This window comes from Tubulanus polymorphus, chromosome 2 (assembly GCF_964204645.1).
Source record: "Tubulanus polymorphus chromosome 2, tnTubPoly1.2, whole genome shotgun sequence".
NCBI lineage: Eukaryota > Metazoa > Nemertea > Palaeonemertea > Tubulaniformes > Tubulanidae > Tubulanus > Tubulanus polymorphus.
In genome coordinates this window covers 14,344,497-14,361,968 of record NC_134026.1, presented here as the reverse complement: position 1 = coordinate 14,361,968, position 17,472 = coordinate 14,344,497, and the positions used below count along the sequence as shown (strand labels likewise).

The 17,472-nt window shown below is 30.2% G+C and overlaps 1 protein-coding gene across 1 annotated transcript in view; it reads right to left on the bottom strand.

The window, feature by feature from the left end:
• The window catches only part of LOC141898436 (delta-1-pyrroline-5-carboxylate synthase-like), a 377,354-nt gene that overhangs the window by 200,126 nt on the left and 159,756 nt on the right, over positions 1-17,472 (bottom strand). Inside the window, exon 8 of the mRNA XM_074784307.1 lies at positions 10,193-10,336. Within this exon, the coding sequence (XP_074640408.1) occupies positions 10,193-10,336 (144 nt within the window). The remainder of the gene's footprint in view (positions 1-10,192; positions 10,337-17,472) is intronic.

The window sequence follows — 17,472 nt, the reverse complement described above, 5'->3', positions numbered from 1 at the left end:
CTTTCTACCGGATCATCATAAGTTTCTTCATTATAATCCTTTTTTAACCTAACTACCGCATCATCAATAGTTACTACTTCATCTTTTGTCCAATCTGTATCTAAATAATCTTCAATATCCTCTTTCTTAGTGTTTGGCCTTAATATTTTTTTTACAATGTTTGATCCTAATATTTTATTAGCATCAGTTAAATCTAATTCATCTTTACTAGGTTCCTTAGATAAAAATTTACCTAAAAAATCTCTATATAAATCTTTACCATTTACTTTTTTATTTGAAATAACCTTTGCAACATATCTAAATGGGTGTTCTATAAATTCTCTTTTACCAACACGTTTTATAACATTAGTAATATGTACAAATGTATTCATATGGTTATTCCAATTTGATGGGCTGTTTGAAAATTCACCTTTACAATAACCATAATAATTTCTATTTTCACTATATTCTAATATTATTTCATTATTATATGTAGAAGGTAAAACATTATTAGATGTAGAAGGTAAAACATTATTATCAATTTCATTACTTAAATTATCAACAACTTCACTTTTATTATTATCGATTTCAATTAGTTTAGTTTTATAATTTTTGAAAATAGGATCAAATATTAAAGCTATATTACAAGGTATTACATAATATAAGCCATCATTATTTTCATGTTTATCAATGTATGGAATATGTTTATATACTTAACCTGCCTCCATTTATAATATAAATTTTTATTAAAACTCAAATTTTAATACATAACACTTATGAATTGAGAATAAACAATATTTAATTGTGCGTCAGATACAATATAAATGTGCATTTTGAAATTTAAGCTTCCTTTCTTCTTTGTCATGAATAATTGTATTCCATCTTTTGTATTTTGTAGTTTTTTTACCAGAACCATGTAATGAATTATCATCTGTTGTTCTAAAATCTAACCATAGCGCATATTTATTACCAGTATAGTAATCAATTTGATTAATATTACATATTATTATTATTATAATACATTTGATTAATTAGGGTTTTCTGTTGCTTCACAGAAAACCCTATTGAAATTCGCGTGATTATTATTATTATTTTTTTCTCTTTTCCACATAGTTTTTGTTAAAAGTGTAAAGGCTTCCTTACCTTACCGCTGTCGCCGATACAATCCGTATGATATCCTTCAGCTCACTTCAATCTCCAGATACTGCATGGGAATTTTGATAAATCCACGTTATAAAGGCACCGTCGAGCCGTAAACGTCGGAAATTTGGCTCCGTTCAATTAGTAGCCATGTTGTGTTTTCTTTGCGAAATTTCTCTCTTCTTTGTGAGGAAGAGCTATCGAATTATTCCCTCTCTTCTCCACAATCAATTTCAAAGTCAATTTTATGAATTTATTGCTCAGCGGGTCCGAGTCCAAGAGTTTACGAGTCCGGCGTTTGCGTGTCTGACAGGTTTACGGGTATTTGTTTGTTACCTCTTGAATATTTTTGATTTCTTGTTATTCCGGTTATTTCATTTAAGTATATTGCTGATCAGTTCATGTAACCAAAAGCGTCAATAAAAAGATTTTGAATTGATCAAGTTAAAATCAAGGTCGTTGAGTCGCGGAGGGCTGCTAGAATTACGTTCGTCTCAGAGAGAAAACAAACGACAGAAAAGTACCAGGTGATTATCGATCAGCCTACTACGGTACACAAAGTTGACAAACAGTGTTTGGCCTGTGCCGGTTGGTGCGTACTGGGAATAAATATACTGGTTGGTCAGTTGGTTCGGTTGTGAAGTGTGGAAGCTGAGAAAGCCTACCGCAGTGCCGGTATTTATTTGTCTATAGGCCTATTATATAGTAGCCAATACCAGTTAGTACGTAGTTGTTACTCGAACGTGACTGTATGGTGATCTCCACAGGTTAAGCGTACGTGAGTTCCCTACTAACGCCGTACGTGAGTTCCTAGTAGCCAATACCATTTTTAAGTACGAAGTTGTTACCCGTACGTTACTGTACGGTGATATCCACGGGTTCCCTTAAAAGGCCGTAAGTTAGTTCCTATAATCTGCAAACGTGCATGCGTGAAAGAATAGAGTTTGGGTTAGGTGAGGCTGGGCTATTTGTAAATCAAATTTCATCCACCCTGCAGTTACGTTCTGTGGCACAGTGGGTAAATCACTGGACTACAACTGGATTTTTTTTTTCGTTTGGTTTCGAATCCCAATATTGCAAGTCTGAGTGTCAACATACTCACATACGGCTAACCTGTAGAAATCACCGTACAGTCACGTACAGGTAACAACAGCGTTTTAAGTACCGGGAATTAAGTGAGTACGACAAGCCTACCATGCCTATGTACTACAAACACAACTTTTTCCCTCTCGTCGGCCCTACAGTGATGTTACTATAACTGGTGCAATTATAACATGGATAGGATTTGGCCAGGACTAGCCTAAAGTCTAATTCAGTCTATGTACTAATTCACTCGATAGGCCTATTTTTAAAACAGGGATCATTCATTTATTACGTACGCATAAAATTTGATTATTTCAACCCCCTCTCCCTCTGTACGCAAAATCTGCCATTTTTTCATGTACATTAAGCATTACCGGAATGTAATTGCCCTGACCCCTCCCCCTCCCCTAATGCGTACGTAATAAATGAATGATCCCACAATACAGTGAAGTATTCAAACGCAGAAAGGCTAATTGATTTAAGCCATGTGATTAAATTTGGCCAGGCCTTCTCTGACCTGCTTAAGGGCACCTTTCTGATCTTAGGGCACACCCAGTATCCAGGTCAATGCGAGCGCCGAAGGCGCGAAGTCCTCAGAGGGGGGTCTGGGAAACGAATTCGAGACAATATTTCAACAGATGCGGATAAAAAAATGAAGCTGGCGAACCCATGAAAGAATGGTTGTCGCCAACTTCGCCTAGTGCCCCTATAATCTTTAAAAGTGCCCCTTAACAATTTATACAGAATACGGCTTAGTGCCCCTTCATTGTTAACAATCGGCAAAAATTGCCTCGTCTTCACATTTATCCTTATGTCGTGTGCCATCTTCCAAACCAAAAGTGCCCTTAAAATTTTTAAAAATTAGGCCAAAAAGTGCCCTTTTCTTCAACACTTTCCGCGTATAGTGCCCTCTTCTAAAGTACGAGTGCCCCTTTAGCCCTCCCTAAAAAGGCAAGGACAAGGTGCCCTCATCTAAAGCATGAGTGCCCCTTGCAAAAGGAAAGTGCCCTTTTTAATTTATCATGATTAAAGGCTTTACAAATATGATTATCTCTCCTCACTTTCTCGGCAGCAGTATATACCGATTAATTTTATAATTATGCCCGGATTACGGACACGGAATTAGCGGTTGCTGAAATAATGCCGTCAAAAATATTGCCGGTGAAATTTCGAAGGGCACTTAAAAATTCTAGACCGTATTGGGCAATACGGCTAATACGGTCTGGATCCGCCCCTGGCTTGTATACCAGAAATCATTGAAGGCCTGTACATTTTGCTGTTCGTAGGTTTGGTATACCGATTTCTCCATTCTTGACTGATAAGTGTACGGTATAGCGTACGCATTATACATGTACAATTGTTCCAATGGGAATAGGGCCTATTGATTGGGCTGATTATTTCCTGCTTTAGAATACTGAAATAAGCCCAACGTTCATTCAAATATCCAACATCGGTAAAAGTTTGATTACTGTATACATGTACTGTAGGTTTTCATGTTGAATGAATATTTTGCAGTTCAAATGGGTATGATGCTGATTCCAATGTCGAATGCATGCAGTTAGATGGTCAAGGACAGTCAACACCAAGATATCTCTCTTCGACCGATGTTGCACCATAGAAGATCTGATTCTTTCAACTCAAGGAAAGTGATTCAACACGATCGACATAACACTGGAATAGGTTTGCAGTAACTAACAGTTCGTTTCATTTAGTCCTATGTACTTTTTAGCCAATTTGGATTTAAGACAAGTTGAAAAAACACAAGCTTTGCTTGATTCTCATGTTCAAATTTAATTCAAATTCAAATTTATTTTATTACATCATATTTACAAAGCATATCTTTGGTTCATACAGTAATAAAAATTAGGACAGAACAAATATTATTACAGAATTTCCAAAAAGGCAATGAATTTCTATAACTAAATGAACATTATTTTTCTAATAACTCAGCAAGAGTGACTTTCCCGTTTATTGGGAAACACACGCAACTAGTGGAATAGGTTTGATTTACACACATGTTGCAGGTATCAATTGTTTATCACTATAGAATTTGTGATCCATAAAAGCGAAAATCAACATCAGCCGAAAACCTAGACCAGATCAATTCATAATTTATTGATTGAATCTACACTACAATATATGTATTTATTCAAATATTTCAATAAAAACATTAACTTCTTAAATCTATTCTAAATCATAATACGTTCTTATCTGTAAATTCACTCAATCTATCGACTCAGCAGGTGCTTAAGATGAGTTCTTAATAGGACAGATCCATTTTTAAGCATGGTGATAATACAGTATCATGATGTTTGAATGCCAAAATAAATGCCTGGTCAAATAAATTAATATTTGTTGATTGTACGTCCGCGTATGTTCGGTTTCAAAGCTGATCATATTTGACGTTTACACAGCTCTGAACAAGTAGGACCGGTTTGTTTTCGCTCCTCCTTAGGATCATTTTATGTGGATATGCGACTGTAAAACTTATTTTTGAACCGAGTGGATTAATTGAGTTTTGTCTCCTCTTTGTCGTCATGTGATTATTTTAGTGATCGGATTGATGGATTGTTTTGTACGAGGTGATTTGTATAAAAAATTTCATCGATATCAGTGTTTGACAAGTGTACAGTGTCAAGCTGTCATGCTAATGCCGTCAACATTAGTTTACATGTGTATAATCGTATAGCATAGATCGTAGCATATAGATCGTTCAAGTCATCGCTAGGAATCACAAAGCCAAATATCATAGATAAATTGCAATGTCTGGAAAAAATAATAACAGTAACAAAAACAGTAACAAAAGGAAAAAATTTGACAGCAGGTCTAGTGGTTTTCATCGTCGTCCTCGTCTACGCCGTTAATGCCAAAGACTGCAAAAACTACCAATGCGAAAAAGAAATCAAAACCGTCCATAGTCGAGGAAACCGAATATGACGACGTATTCCCAAATTCCGATAAATCGATAGACGAATAACTATTTGAAGTTAGAATCTTGCAAGCACTTAATAGCTTTCACGTTAAAAAGATAATCCAAGCAATCGTGGGCTCAATACTAGTATCATTTAGACGTGAAACAAAAACAATAATTGACGAGAAATTTGATTAGCTTGATTCGTTACTTTTTGATATGAACAGAAAGCAGGACCAACTAAAATTCCAAGCTTCTATCGATCTTCTAAAGACACAATGTAATACAATCGAAAGATCTCTCACGGATGTCAGCAGACTATCAGCAATAGACATATATACCGATGAGCTGGAAATGTATACGCGCAGGTATTCGATACGCATTTTTGGATTAAATGAACCGAATGATGAAAATCCGGTATATCGATGCGTTGATTTTTTCAATCAATCGATCGTGCCCATCGTATAGGTAAACCACCAAGAGACCCGCGAACTCCGAGACAGATGATAGTCAAGTTCTTACATCACACGTACAAGGAAAGGATCATCAAAGCGCGCAGAAAGGCTCAAAAAGGAGAATTTCCGAAAACTTGACCCGTGCTAGAGCGCAATTCTTACAACATGTATTCAAACACCAGGCAGTATCTGCTACATGGTCTAATGACGGAAAAATTATGGCAATAATCAAGGACAAGAAATACCATCTAACCGGATACTCCGACTTTGAACGAGTTCTGAATACAGCGAATTGATTCGACTACTTGGCGTGTATTGCAAATGTAAGATGAATGTTTTTTTTTTGGGTTTTTTTCACGTCGAAAGGAGGAGCCAATTTGAGCCCTATCGTCATATTTTGTCTTTTTGGTTGTTAAATAAATTTTTCTATTTACAATTTCTCTATAATTGTATACAGAGACAAAAAAGATACATATCTTTTTTTCTCTGCACAGAGCGCCAAGTTTTTTGGTGTTCATTATTTACCTCATGACACCTACGTATATCCATTGTATGTGTGTGCGTTTTAAATGCATGTATCACTTGTATCTACAAAGGGGTAATGATGCGTATAGATAATAATCTTCAGTTATATTTATGTCTGATCTGAGCTATGTAAACTGCAGTTTTTATGATGATGTTTCATTAATTCCGAAAGAGTTGGCATTCATGCATCTGAACATAAGAAGTATGAATGCAAATTTTAACAGCTTTCTCACTTACCTTGAATTACTAAATTCTGAATTTTGTAGCATTGGTTTTACAGAAACATGGACTAACTCAAATCTTGACAAGTCCAACAATAATGTATAATATAATATACCAAATTATTCCGGTATTTTCAACAGCAGAGTCCGCCAAAAAGGTGGTGGAGTTGCTCTTTATATACACAACTCCTTCAAATACGAGCAAATCGAAACTATTTCTAAGATTACTCACACGCTTGAATCTATGTTTGCACTAGTAACTAGTCTGACAGGTTCGAAATTCATAGTTGGAACGGTGTATTGCCCCCCAGATTTAAGTATCGATGACTCTACATCAGAGCTGGAGACTATACTTAATTATCTCAACGAATCTAGACGAAAATCTTACATAATGGGTGATTTCAATATTGATTTATTCAACACATCTGTACATAAACTCACTGAAAATTATTACTCTACTGTTCTTTCTAATGGTTTCTATCCTGTAATAAATAAACCCACGCGAGTCACTCACACTTCAGCTACTTGTATTGACAATATTCTTTGTAATAATATTGAGTCTAGAATTCATTCAGGTGTACATAACTATTATGTATCGGATCACTTTTCTGTTCAATCAAGAACTCGTATAGAAATTCCGATTCAAAAAATATATTTCTTATCAGAATATTTCAAATCAATCGATTGTGAAATTCAAACGGAAATTACTTGCGCATAATTGGGGAGAAATTTATAATGAATCCGATGCAAACTGCGCATATTCTTTATTTTTAGAAATCTATGTTAATTATTATAAGGAATGCTTCCCTGAAATAAAAAGGAAAGTGTCACGGTTTAAAGACAAAAAAAAACATCAATGGATCAGAAAATGACTTATTAAATCACTAAAAGAAAAGGAACGTCTATATAAAGCGTAGATACAGAGCAACTCTGAAACAGATAGAATAACTTATTCAAAATACAAAAATATCTACACGTCATGTCTGCGTAATGCAAAAAAGACTTTATTATGAAAATCTTTTTCATGACGCACAAGTTCCTAAGTCTACCTGGAGGATAATCAATGAACTCATTAAAAAGAAAGTTAATAGTAATTTACCAACATCTTTTAATGAAAATGGCAAGACATATATTGGTGATTCCGAAATATCGAATGCTTTCAACGACTATTTTGCATCAATGGGTCCAAATCTTGCAGATAGAATACCCTTTTTTCCGAAACATTTTAGTGAATATCTTGGGGCCCCATTTCATGAAAACGTTTTCTTTAACCCTACCGAAAAGTATGAAATTGAACTAAAAGTCTCAAAATTCAAAAATAAAAACTGTACAGGTTTAGGTGGATTTAACCAAAAAGTCTTTAAAAAAGTTATTGAAATTATTTCTCGACCAATATTTTCAATCTAAGCCTCTCAACTGGAAAAGTGCCAGATCTCATAAAAATCTCTAAAGTTCTACCCTTATTCAAATCCCTGTGACCCTGCGAAACCCTCCAACTATAGGCCTATTTCTATTTTACCGTGCATATCAAAAATTTTCGAAAAGCTAGTTCACAAATCTACATTGCTTGCACAAATCTACTTTCCTTGAATACAATAAAATATTGTCGCCGTGTCAATTTGGTTTTGGAAAGAATCATTCTACTGACTTAGCGATTTCTACAATAAAATCCTAGACAACTTGGATGTCAACCGTAGGTGTCTTTCTCGATCTTTCACGTGCCTTCGACACGGTAGATCACGACATTCTATTATCCAAGATGTATCATTACGGTATACGAGGTAGCCTCTTCACTGGTTCTCAAGTTATTTAAAAGAAAGGTCGCAAATTGTACTGTTTAATAATACTATCTCAACTTCTTTGCCCATTTTTGTGGGGTTCTACAAGGTTCGACTCTCGGGCCACTATTATTCATCTTGTATATTAATGATCTGGAACATATATCGGATGTTCTGAATAGTGTAATGTTTGCTGACGATACCAATGTTTTTGCACATCATGAAAATATTCAAATTTTGAATACTTTGATAGATTGTGAATTAAATAAGCTAAATCTCTGGTTCCGAGCAACTATCAATGTTAGCATTAACAATTCTCGAATTACCGAAGTATCCGAAACGAAATTTCTAGGTGTATAGATTGATAACAAATTAAATTGGAAATCCCATATTTCCATGGTTTCAACTAAAATTGCTCGATTTATTGGTATTGTCAGCAAGCAGGCTTATTTTTGTCAGAAGGAACTCTTATGAAATTGTACTATGCATATATATATATATATATATATATATATATATATATATATATATATATATATATATATATATATATATATATATATATATATATATATATATATATATATATATATATATATATATATATATATATATGCCACCTGTCCTATGCTAACATTGTTTGGGGAAATGCCTGCTCTACCTCCCTTACTCCACTAGAAATCTTGCAGAAAAAGGCAATCCGTTTGATAAACAAAGCACCTTATCGTTCACATTCTACCCCACTATTTAAATCATGTGCAATCCTTAAATTGAAAGATATGTATAGATTCAACGTTTCTAATTTCATGTTCCGTTATAGCAATAATTTGCTGTTCCAAATCTTCACATAATTTTTCTTAAACAACTCTCAATCAACCTATAGAACACGTTTTAGTCTAAAATTCAAATATAATTCCGGAACGATACAGCCTAAATCTAAAAAATACAGTCTTAAAATCCAAGGTCCTGGTATTTGGAATGTATATCCTTGTCATCTAAAGTCCGTACGTTCATTATCAATATTTAATTAAGAAACATCAGAAAATTACTTATAGCTGCCTATTAATCTATCGATCATTCCATGTCATTCATTGTACATATATGTGTGAATGTACGTATGTATGATATGTATGTATTTATGTATGCACGTATGTATGTATGACATGTATATGTGTGAAATATGTATGTGTATATGTGCCTATTAATATGTGTATGTATGTATAAGTGTGTGTATTTATTTATGTTCCCTTTCTTCGATAACATTACGTTAAAAGTTATGGAATCATAATGTGTTAATGATATCTTTACGTTTTTTGTCATGATCTATCTATTTATTTTTTTTCTTTCTATAAATCCTCATTGTGTTGTTTCTTTGTCTTTATCTTGTTCGATGTTTTTTTTTCTTTTGTTTGTTTTTATCTCTTTTGTAACTCAGGAGGGCGGTACATAACACAAGCACCAAGCTTCTTTGTACCGTCCTCGCTGGTTTGTTCTTACATTCTGTATGTACATCATTGTAACGATAAAAATGTAAAAACAATCGCAGTAAATAAAATATAATTAATTGTCGACTGAATGTAAGGTTAAAAGGATAAATTTGAATTTTCGAAACAAACCAATTGTAAACTTTGGTTCCATGGTGGATATAATCGTCGATGAAAAGTACGACCATCTTTCGATATTAAACCCCAGACAAAATTAATAGAAATATCAAGGACTGTTATATGTACTATAAAGACGAACGCAAAATATATCGCGCCGTTTATACAAAATGAGCTTTCAACCCCGCAGATCGGTATAACACACTTCCGTACGGATATTATTTGAATTTGACGTCACTTCCGGCCACCACTTTGGATGACCTCACTTCCCGTATTCCGTTGTGACGTCATTTTGTTTCCTAAAGCCAAACATTATTCCATAAACGGGCCGATTAATTGATATTACGGCAAAGTCAACATGTTTCAACCATATCTAATTGTTCTTTTTTCGGTCTTTAAAGACATAGCTTGCTCAATTTTTGATTACATTCTAAGAAAGTCATAAAACATTAGAGACAGCGATTTATACTTATATCTTCTAACTTTATCTTTTAAATACCTTTGTTTCTCGCTTCCTGAAGATCTTGCTTGTTTGCATCTAAAATATCACCTTGCTGCTCAATCAAATTCCTTGCAATATCGATTACAATTGCGGCTCGATCCTCCGGTTTCAAAGCAGAAAGAATTCTCCCCCCATTTCTCACTGAAACATACAAACAAGAATATTGTCAAAAATGCGTTAAGGAGGACGTCGAATGTATAGGCCAGGTATAAACCATAGAACCGAAAAACATGGACCATATGAACTTCTGAAAAGAATAGAATACGCATGGACACCGGGGGTATTCAGAAGAGGGAGTCTCGTTTATACGATACTTACGAACTTACTTACACTTTTGATGAAAAGAATGCGCACGCCGTTTGTTTAATGTATTTTGACGACGTAAAACAGTTACAAATAACTACAAAGCAGCGTTTAACGGGTTTCTGCCTGACTGATTTAAATGTCGTACTAGGAAGCGTACAACAATTTCGCCAAAATCAGTTCATAACATTTCATCATTTCATCTTTTCAAGGCCAAACATTTACCTTCCATAATGTTTCACGACCAATTGTTGGTAGGCCAGGTAGATAGGGAAAAATTATAAATATAATATGAATAAATATATATTCTGAAATACTAATAATTTTGATATCAATACACAAGTAAAATAGATTTGATTATATAAATCTATTCTAATAATATTAATTATTTTGTTATTACCTAGGAATACCAAATATATATATATATATATATATATATATATATATATATATATATATATATATATATATATATATATATATATATATATATATATATATATATATATATATATATATATATATATATATATATATATATATATATATATATATATATATATATATATATATATATATATATATATATATATATATATATATATATATATATATATATATATATATATATATGATATATATATATATAATATTTTATACATAATATATTATATAATGAAATCAATTTAATAAGTAATCATATATCAAAATGCAGAGTAGACAAGTACACAGTGAGAACAATAAATCATTCCTAGCTAGAATCAAAGATACTACAAATATAAAATCATTAGATTATAAATTCAAAAAGCTAACTGAATTAACATTTATAAGAAATATTTGACTACAAATATTGAAACAGTTACTCATATACATAGTAATAAATCAATGAAGGAATAAAAGGTGATAAATATAAATTCGGAGCGTATCTACCAGATAGATTTCATAGATTATCAAGTGAAGATATTGAAGAATTAAGTTCTGGCGATTTCTATTTCAAATATAAAGGATTAATGGATGTTTGGACAAGAAATGGATGGAAAAATTAAAGAATATAATTAGACATAAAACAAATAAAAAGATTTACAGAGTTAGAACTAAATTAGGGTTTGTAGATGTTACAGGAGATCATAGTTTAATTAAACGAAATGGTGATGAAATAAAACCAACTGATATAAAAATTGGAGATGAATTATTACATAAAAGATTTTTCCAAAGAATGAATCATATGTCATTTGATGAAATAATTGATAATATTTATAATATAGAACCCGAAACATTAGAAGAAAAAGAATATTTTATCAAAGGATTTTTCATGGGAGATGGTTCAGCAGGTGTGTATAATTATGTTAGTGGTAATAAATATTTTTGGCATTTATGTAATCAAGATTTGAAATGATTAGAAAGAATTAAGAAATACTGTGAAGAAGTTTATCCAAATAAAACATTTAGAATCATGGATGTTATGAAATCATCAGCAGTTTATAGAATACTCGTGAATAACCCTAAAGATTTTGCTATAAAATATAATGACGAATTCTACATTCATGCAATATTTAAAAGTAATATTTCAACAAAAGAAAAGATAGTTCCAGATTATGTATTAGATGCAAAAGATAATTTAAGAAAATGGTTCTTCATTGGATTCTATGCAGCAGATGGTGCTAAAAAATTACGAGTTCTCCAGTAATAACATTTGTACAAAAAGGAAAAGTTGGTATATCAGGATTGAATCTATTATGTAATTCATTAGGCTTTAATATGAATATTGGATTGATTAAATCTTTGCCAAATTGTTTTAATCTAAGGCATACAGAAAAAGAAATAACTGAAGAAGTTAAAGATTTATTCGAAATATATAACCCATCAGAATATGTTTATGATTTGTCAACTGAAGATGGCAAATTTAACTGTGGATTTCCATTAATAGCCCGGAATACGGATGCGTACATACTAAAAATCAAGACAAATGACATAACTTTTTTTTGTAATGAAACATAAAATGAATTGTTTAAGATCAGAAGATCACGAGATGTACATTAATGGAGTTGAAAAACTAGTTTAAATCCATTCGACGATAAAAGATATATTTTGGATGATGGAATAAAAACATTACCTTATGGTTATTAAAACATAAAATCAATATCATCATACTCGAAATCACTACTGGTTTCTTCATTTTTATTTAATTGTTTAGGTTCTTCCATTTCATTTTTCTCATTTAAATAAAGTTCTATATTGTACCACATTTCATCTCGTTCTCTTTGTTTCTTTTTGTTTGTTAATTCATCAAATGGAAATATAATATCGATGTTTAAAAAATTTTCAATCTTATTTAAAAAGAATTCATAATTAATTGAATCTGTTATTCTATTATCCACGTAATATCTTAATATTTTTTTGAATGTTTCTTTTATATTTTCCGTATCTTCTTCTGTCAATTTAGGTTTTTTATAATAATCGTTAAATAATAGATATAAATACATTTTCTTTTCTTGTGTGTTAAATGTTGACGGAATAATTGTTTTTATTATATCTTTTTTAGTTATTTCACCATTTTTATTTTCTATCATTTTCATTTGTTCAAGCCATTGCATATATTTTGGTGTATGATCTTCCATAGAAAATATCTTAAAAATTTCATCTAGATATTTTAATTTTGGTTCTATAAGAATATCTCTAGTTTTTTCATCACCCCATAAACTTTTCTGCCATCCACATTGATTACAAAATATCACAGGACCTTCTTGTCTTAAGTGCCCATAAATACATTGTGGGCATTTTTTTCTATCATTTCTTGGTAATAGATCTTCATTAAGCTCTTGGTATTTTCTTACGTTTTCTTTATGTTTTATTGTTCTATTATGTAGATTTGAATTACTTGGTGTAATAATCAATTTACAATATTTACAATAATATGTTTTTCTTACTAATTCATTATATTGTTTTTCCAACTTTTAAAGTGTTTCTTCATTATCTAGAAACGTTTCCTCATATTTTATTTTTTCTAATATTTTATTTTTTCTTTCATTGAATTCAGTTTCAAATTTATTAGAAATTTTATCTATATGTGCTTTATGAAATTGATGATTCTCCCAATCTTCTATATTTTCAGGTCTATATTTTATTCGACAAGGCTCACAGAAATAATCTTTTATAGTATCCTTATCATAGAATAAGAAAGGTCTTTTCCAAATAATTTCAGATTCAAATTCAACAGAATTACAATTACTTTCGTTACTATCAACATTAATCGTTGTGTCATCAATTTTACACTTCTCGGAATGTTTTTTAACATAATTTCTTGAGAATAATTTATTACAATTTGGGCAGTTTATTTTAGGGGGTTTATAATTTTTATCATGTTTTTTCATATGTCGAGCCATATATATTACTTTTTCTTAGAAGTTCACCACAAATTTCACATGGTATCTTCTCATCCATTTATTAAGGAAAAATTTTATTAAAATTAATTTTTAGTGATGAGTGAAATACTGAAATGAATTTGAATTTGATTAAAATTATCTATGTTAATTGATTATTAATTTAATTAATAATTATATCATAATAACGTTAAAAATCCGTAAATCATTAATTAGTTTCCTTTTCAAATATTTGTTCATTCGAAATAATTTATAATTTCAAATAACGTTTTTCTAGGAAACACCGTTAATATTGACTTCGGAGTTTTAGCTAAGTATATAAGGCAATTCATTCCACCACTGGAGTGCCGCCGGGCCTGGCTTGCAGGGGCATTTCGAAAATGCACCTTTGACCACCCTCCGTGGTTCTCCCTCAGTTTCGACTTTCGATCCTCCCTTCGGGTGTAAGAGGTTGATAGGAAATGCATTAGGCACCTTAAATATAATGTGTTTCCTGTCAACCATTGAAGGAGAATTGGTGAGGCGTGGGTTGCAGGGGTGTAAGTAGAAATGCTAATGGATAAGTATCTCGTGGCGCCTCTCAATAACGGGATGCTTATCCCTGAAAAACTCTGCGAGCCAGGTCGGGTTGTTTTGCTAAAATTTATGAGATTAGAAAACTTACTTTTTGGAGTTGAAGGTAATTTTTCAATGTTATAAATAATGGTAGAATTAAAAGAATAAAGAATATTTGTTGATTCTAGAAAACTGTCAAATTCTAAATCACATAATTTACTAGTACAATTAGATAGAGAATTTAAGAATTGTGTCGATTTAAAATTAGTAAATGTAAGTTTATGTAATTCTTTTTATAATATATCGGATAAAACTTTTGAACATAGAGGGTTTATGATTTATATGAGAAATAAAGATAAATGGTTTCATCTATTTTTAAAACCATGATTATATAATTTAGAATCATTAGCGCAGGAAATTAATAGAAGAGCTCGGTTGAAAATCGGGGGCACTTCTGTATTTGAAATTAAATTTAATAAAATTGATAGTACTAATAAAATAAGAATAAAGATATCTAATGAACAACATAAATTTATGGTAAACAAACCAATGGCTAAAATGTTAGGAATTAAACCGTTTACAGTTACTGGAAGCGCAGAAAGCATCTCAAATATAATACCTTTTACACACTTTTATATTTATTGCAATTAAATCGATCCTACAAAAACTTTCGAAGCAACTAAAGAAACAATTTGTAGTTCTAGTATATTAAATATTTTACCGCTAAAAATGTTAAACAATTTGGAAGTCAAATAAATTATAATTTAACAGAATGTGATTTCAAACCATGCATTCCTCATTTTAATAATTTTAGATTAGAAATTAGAAATCATAATGGATATTTAATTGATTTAAATAATTTTCCTGTAATTTTTATGAATAAATTATAAGATGTAAAGAGTAATTTTTTCACTGTATAAATATGAATATAACAGTAGGACCGAGTATATGTTTTGGATTTGATTTTAAACATGAGAAAGAAATGAAATTTAACATTACTGATGTAATTACACATATTAAAAATATTGCATTTTCTAATGAAACAACATTTGAGTATGAAAAAAACAATAGATAAAGAAACTTTAAATGTAGAAAAGATTACAAATTTAATGAGAGAATGTTTAAGATTTATGAATTAGATGAAGATTTTATCATTGATGATATTAAAAGATTAATAACTGAAATATATGAAAATGAAACTAATAATACTATAAATGTTGAAATAATTATAACTAAAACAAATAGATATTTTGAAGATAGTAATTTTTTTGATAAATAAATGAGTGATAATAAGTGGATATTAACTGGATTATATAATGGAGCATTATTATCAGTTGGAACTGTTGGTTATTCAATGGTATTAAAAAAGTATTTAAAATGGGAAGTGTTAATGTTGATAGATTTGATATAAACGATATTTTAAAATTAACATTAGCAGTTACTTTATCTAATTTAACTATTGATTATTTGGAAAAACAAAAATATATTCCTCCTATGTAAATGCGTTTGATGTTGCAATGAGTTTATATAACGCAGTAACAAATAAAGAAAAAATACATCTATACAAACCTAAATTATCAGATTATTATACCCCAAGTAAAGAACAACATAAATATGAAATAATTTGGATTTTAGGTGGAACAGTTATTGTTATATTTGTAGCATATAAATTTACTAATTAGTATTTTTTTTGTTAAATAAATGGATGATAAAATTGATGGTGTTAATATTATTCCTCATGGTATAAAAAATAAAACTAAATTAAAAACATATTTGGAAAAACAAATGTTAGAATTTGAAAATGATTTAAAAGTTAAAAAGAAAAAATATTTAAAATCTAAAATTATATATTATTTTATTATAAGTGGTTCAGTTACAACTAGCGCTGTAATAACATTTCTAGCAATATTCAGTCCATTAACACCTTTAGCTTTATCAATTGGGGTGCTAGGATTATCATCAAGTGTTTTAACTGGTATAAGTTCAAAATTAAATATAAAAAGTAATAAAGAAAAAATTAAAACTAATATAAAAGAAATTAATAAATTAAAAAGTACACTAGATTATATAATAAGTTTAAATGGTAATATTACAGTTGAAGAACAAGAGAAATTATTAAAAGAATTAATAAATTATTAATTTTTTAATTATGTAAATGGGGTTTCCAAAAGCTTTCCAATATAATAAATCAATTAAATATAATATTCCTGCAATCTTAATAAAAATATTACATGTAAAAATTTAGTTTTAAATTCATTAAATAATTTAGAAATTTATGTTACTGAAACACAGTTTTTTATTTCTAAAATGGGAAATATATTTAATACATATGAAGTTACTTTTACTCGAGATGAATATCATATATATAAAGTAAAATCTAATATGAAATATTGGCAGAATCAATTAGGTTTAGCAGTTTATTGTGAAACAACTGGTTGTGGTATAAGTTGGAATGATCATTTAAATAACTCAGATAAAAATTTGAATTATTCTGATTCAAAATTAATTCACACAATATTTAGATTTTAAACATATTTTCAAATCAGAATAATATTAAATGAATAAGAATGTCCTTTACCCGGTTTTAAATATTTTAAAGAATTGGATAATAATATTAATCTATCTAAGTTTAATAAAATATGTAATGAATTTAATATAAATATTAATTCCTATTTTAGAGCGCATGGTAAATTGCAAGGTATTGGTGAACAGTATGAAATAAAAAGAATTGATTATATGCATAGAATTGGAGCTTATCATAATTATAAAAGTGATAATAATAATGGTTGGATTAATTATATTTTAGAAAATAGTGAAGGTTTTACAAAATCAGGCATACAAAGAATAAATAAATCTATTAGAACTTATTTGATATGTATTCTAGGTGCGCAAGTTGAAACAAGATCACCAATAATTGGAAATGACAACACTTCATTCGATACACAGAAACAATTCCAAGTATTATTTGAAGATTCCATACATAATGATAAAAATAGATCGATTCCAGAAAACATTGTAAGATATCAAAATTATTTAGAT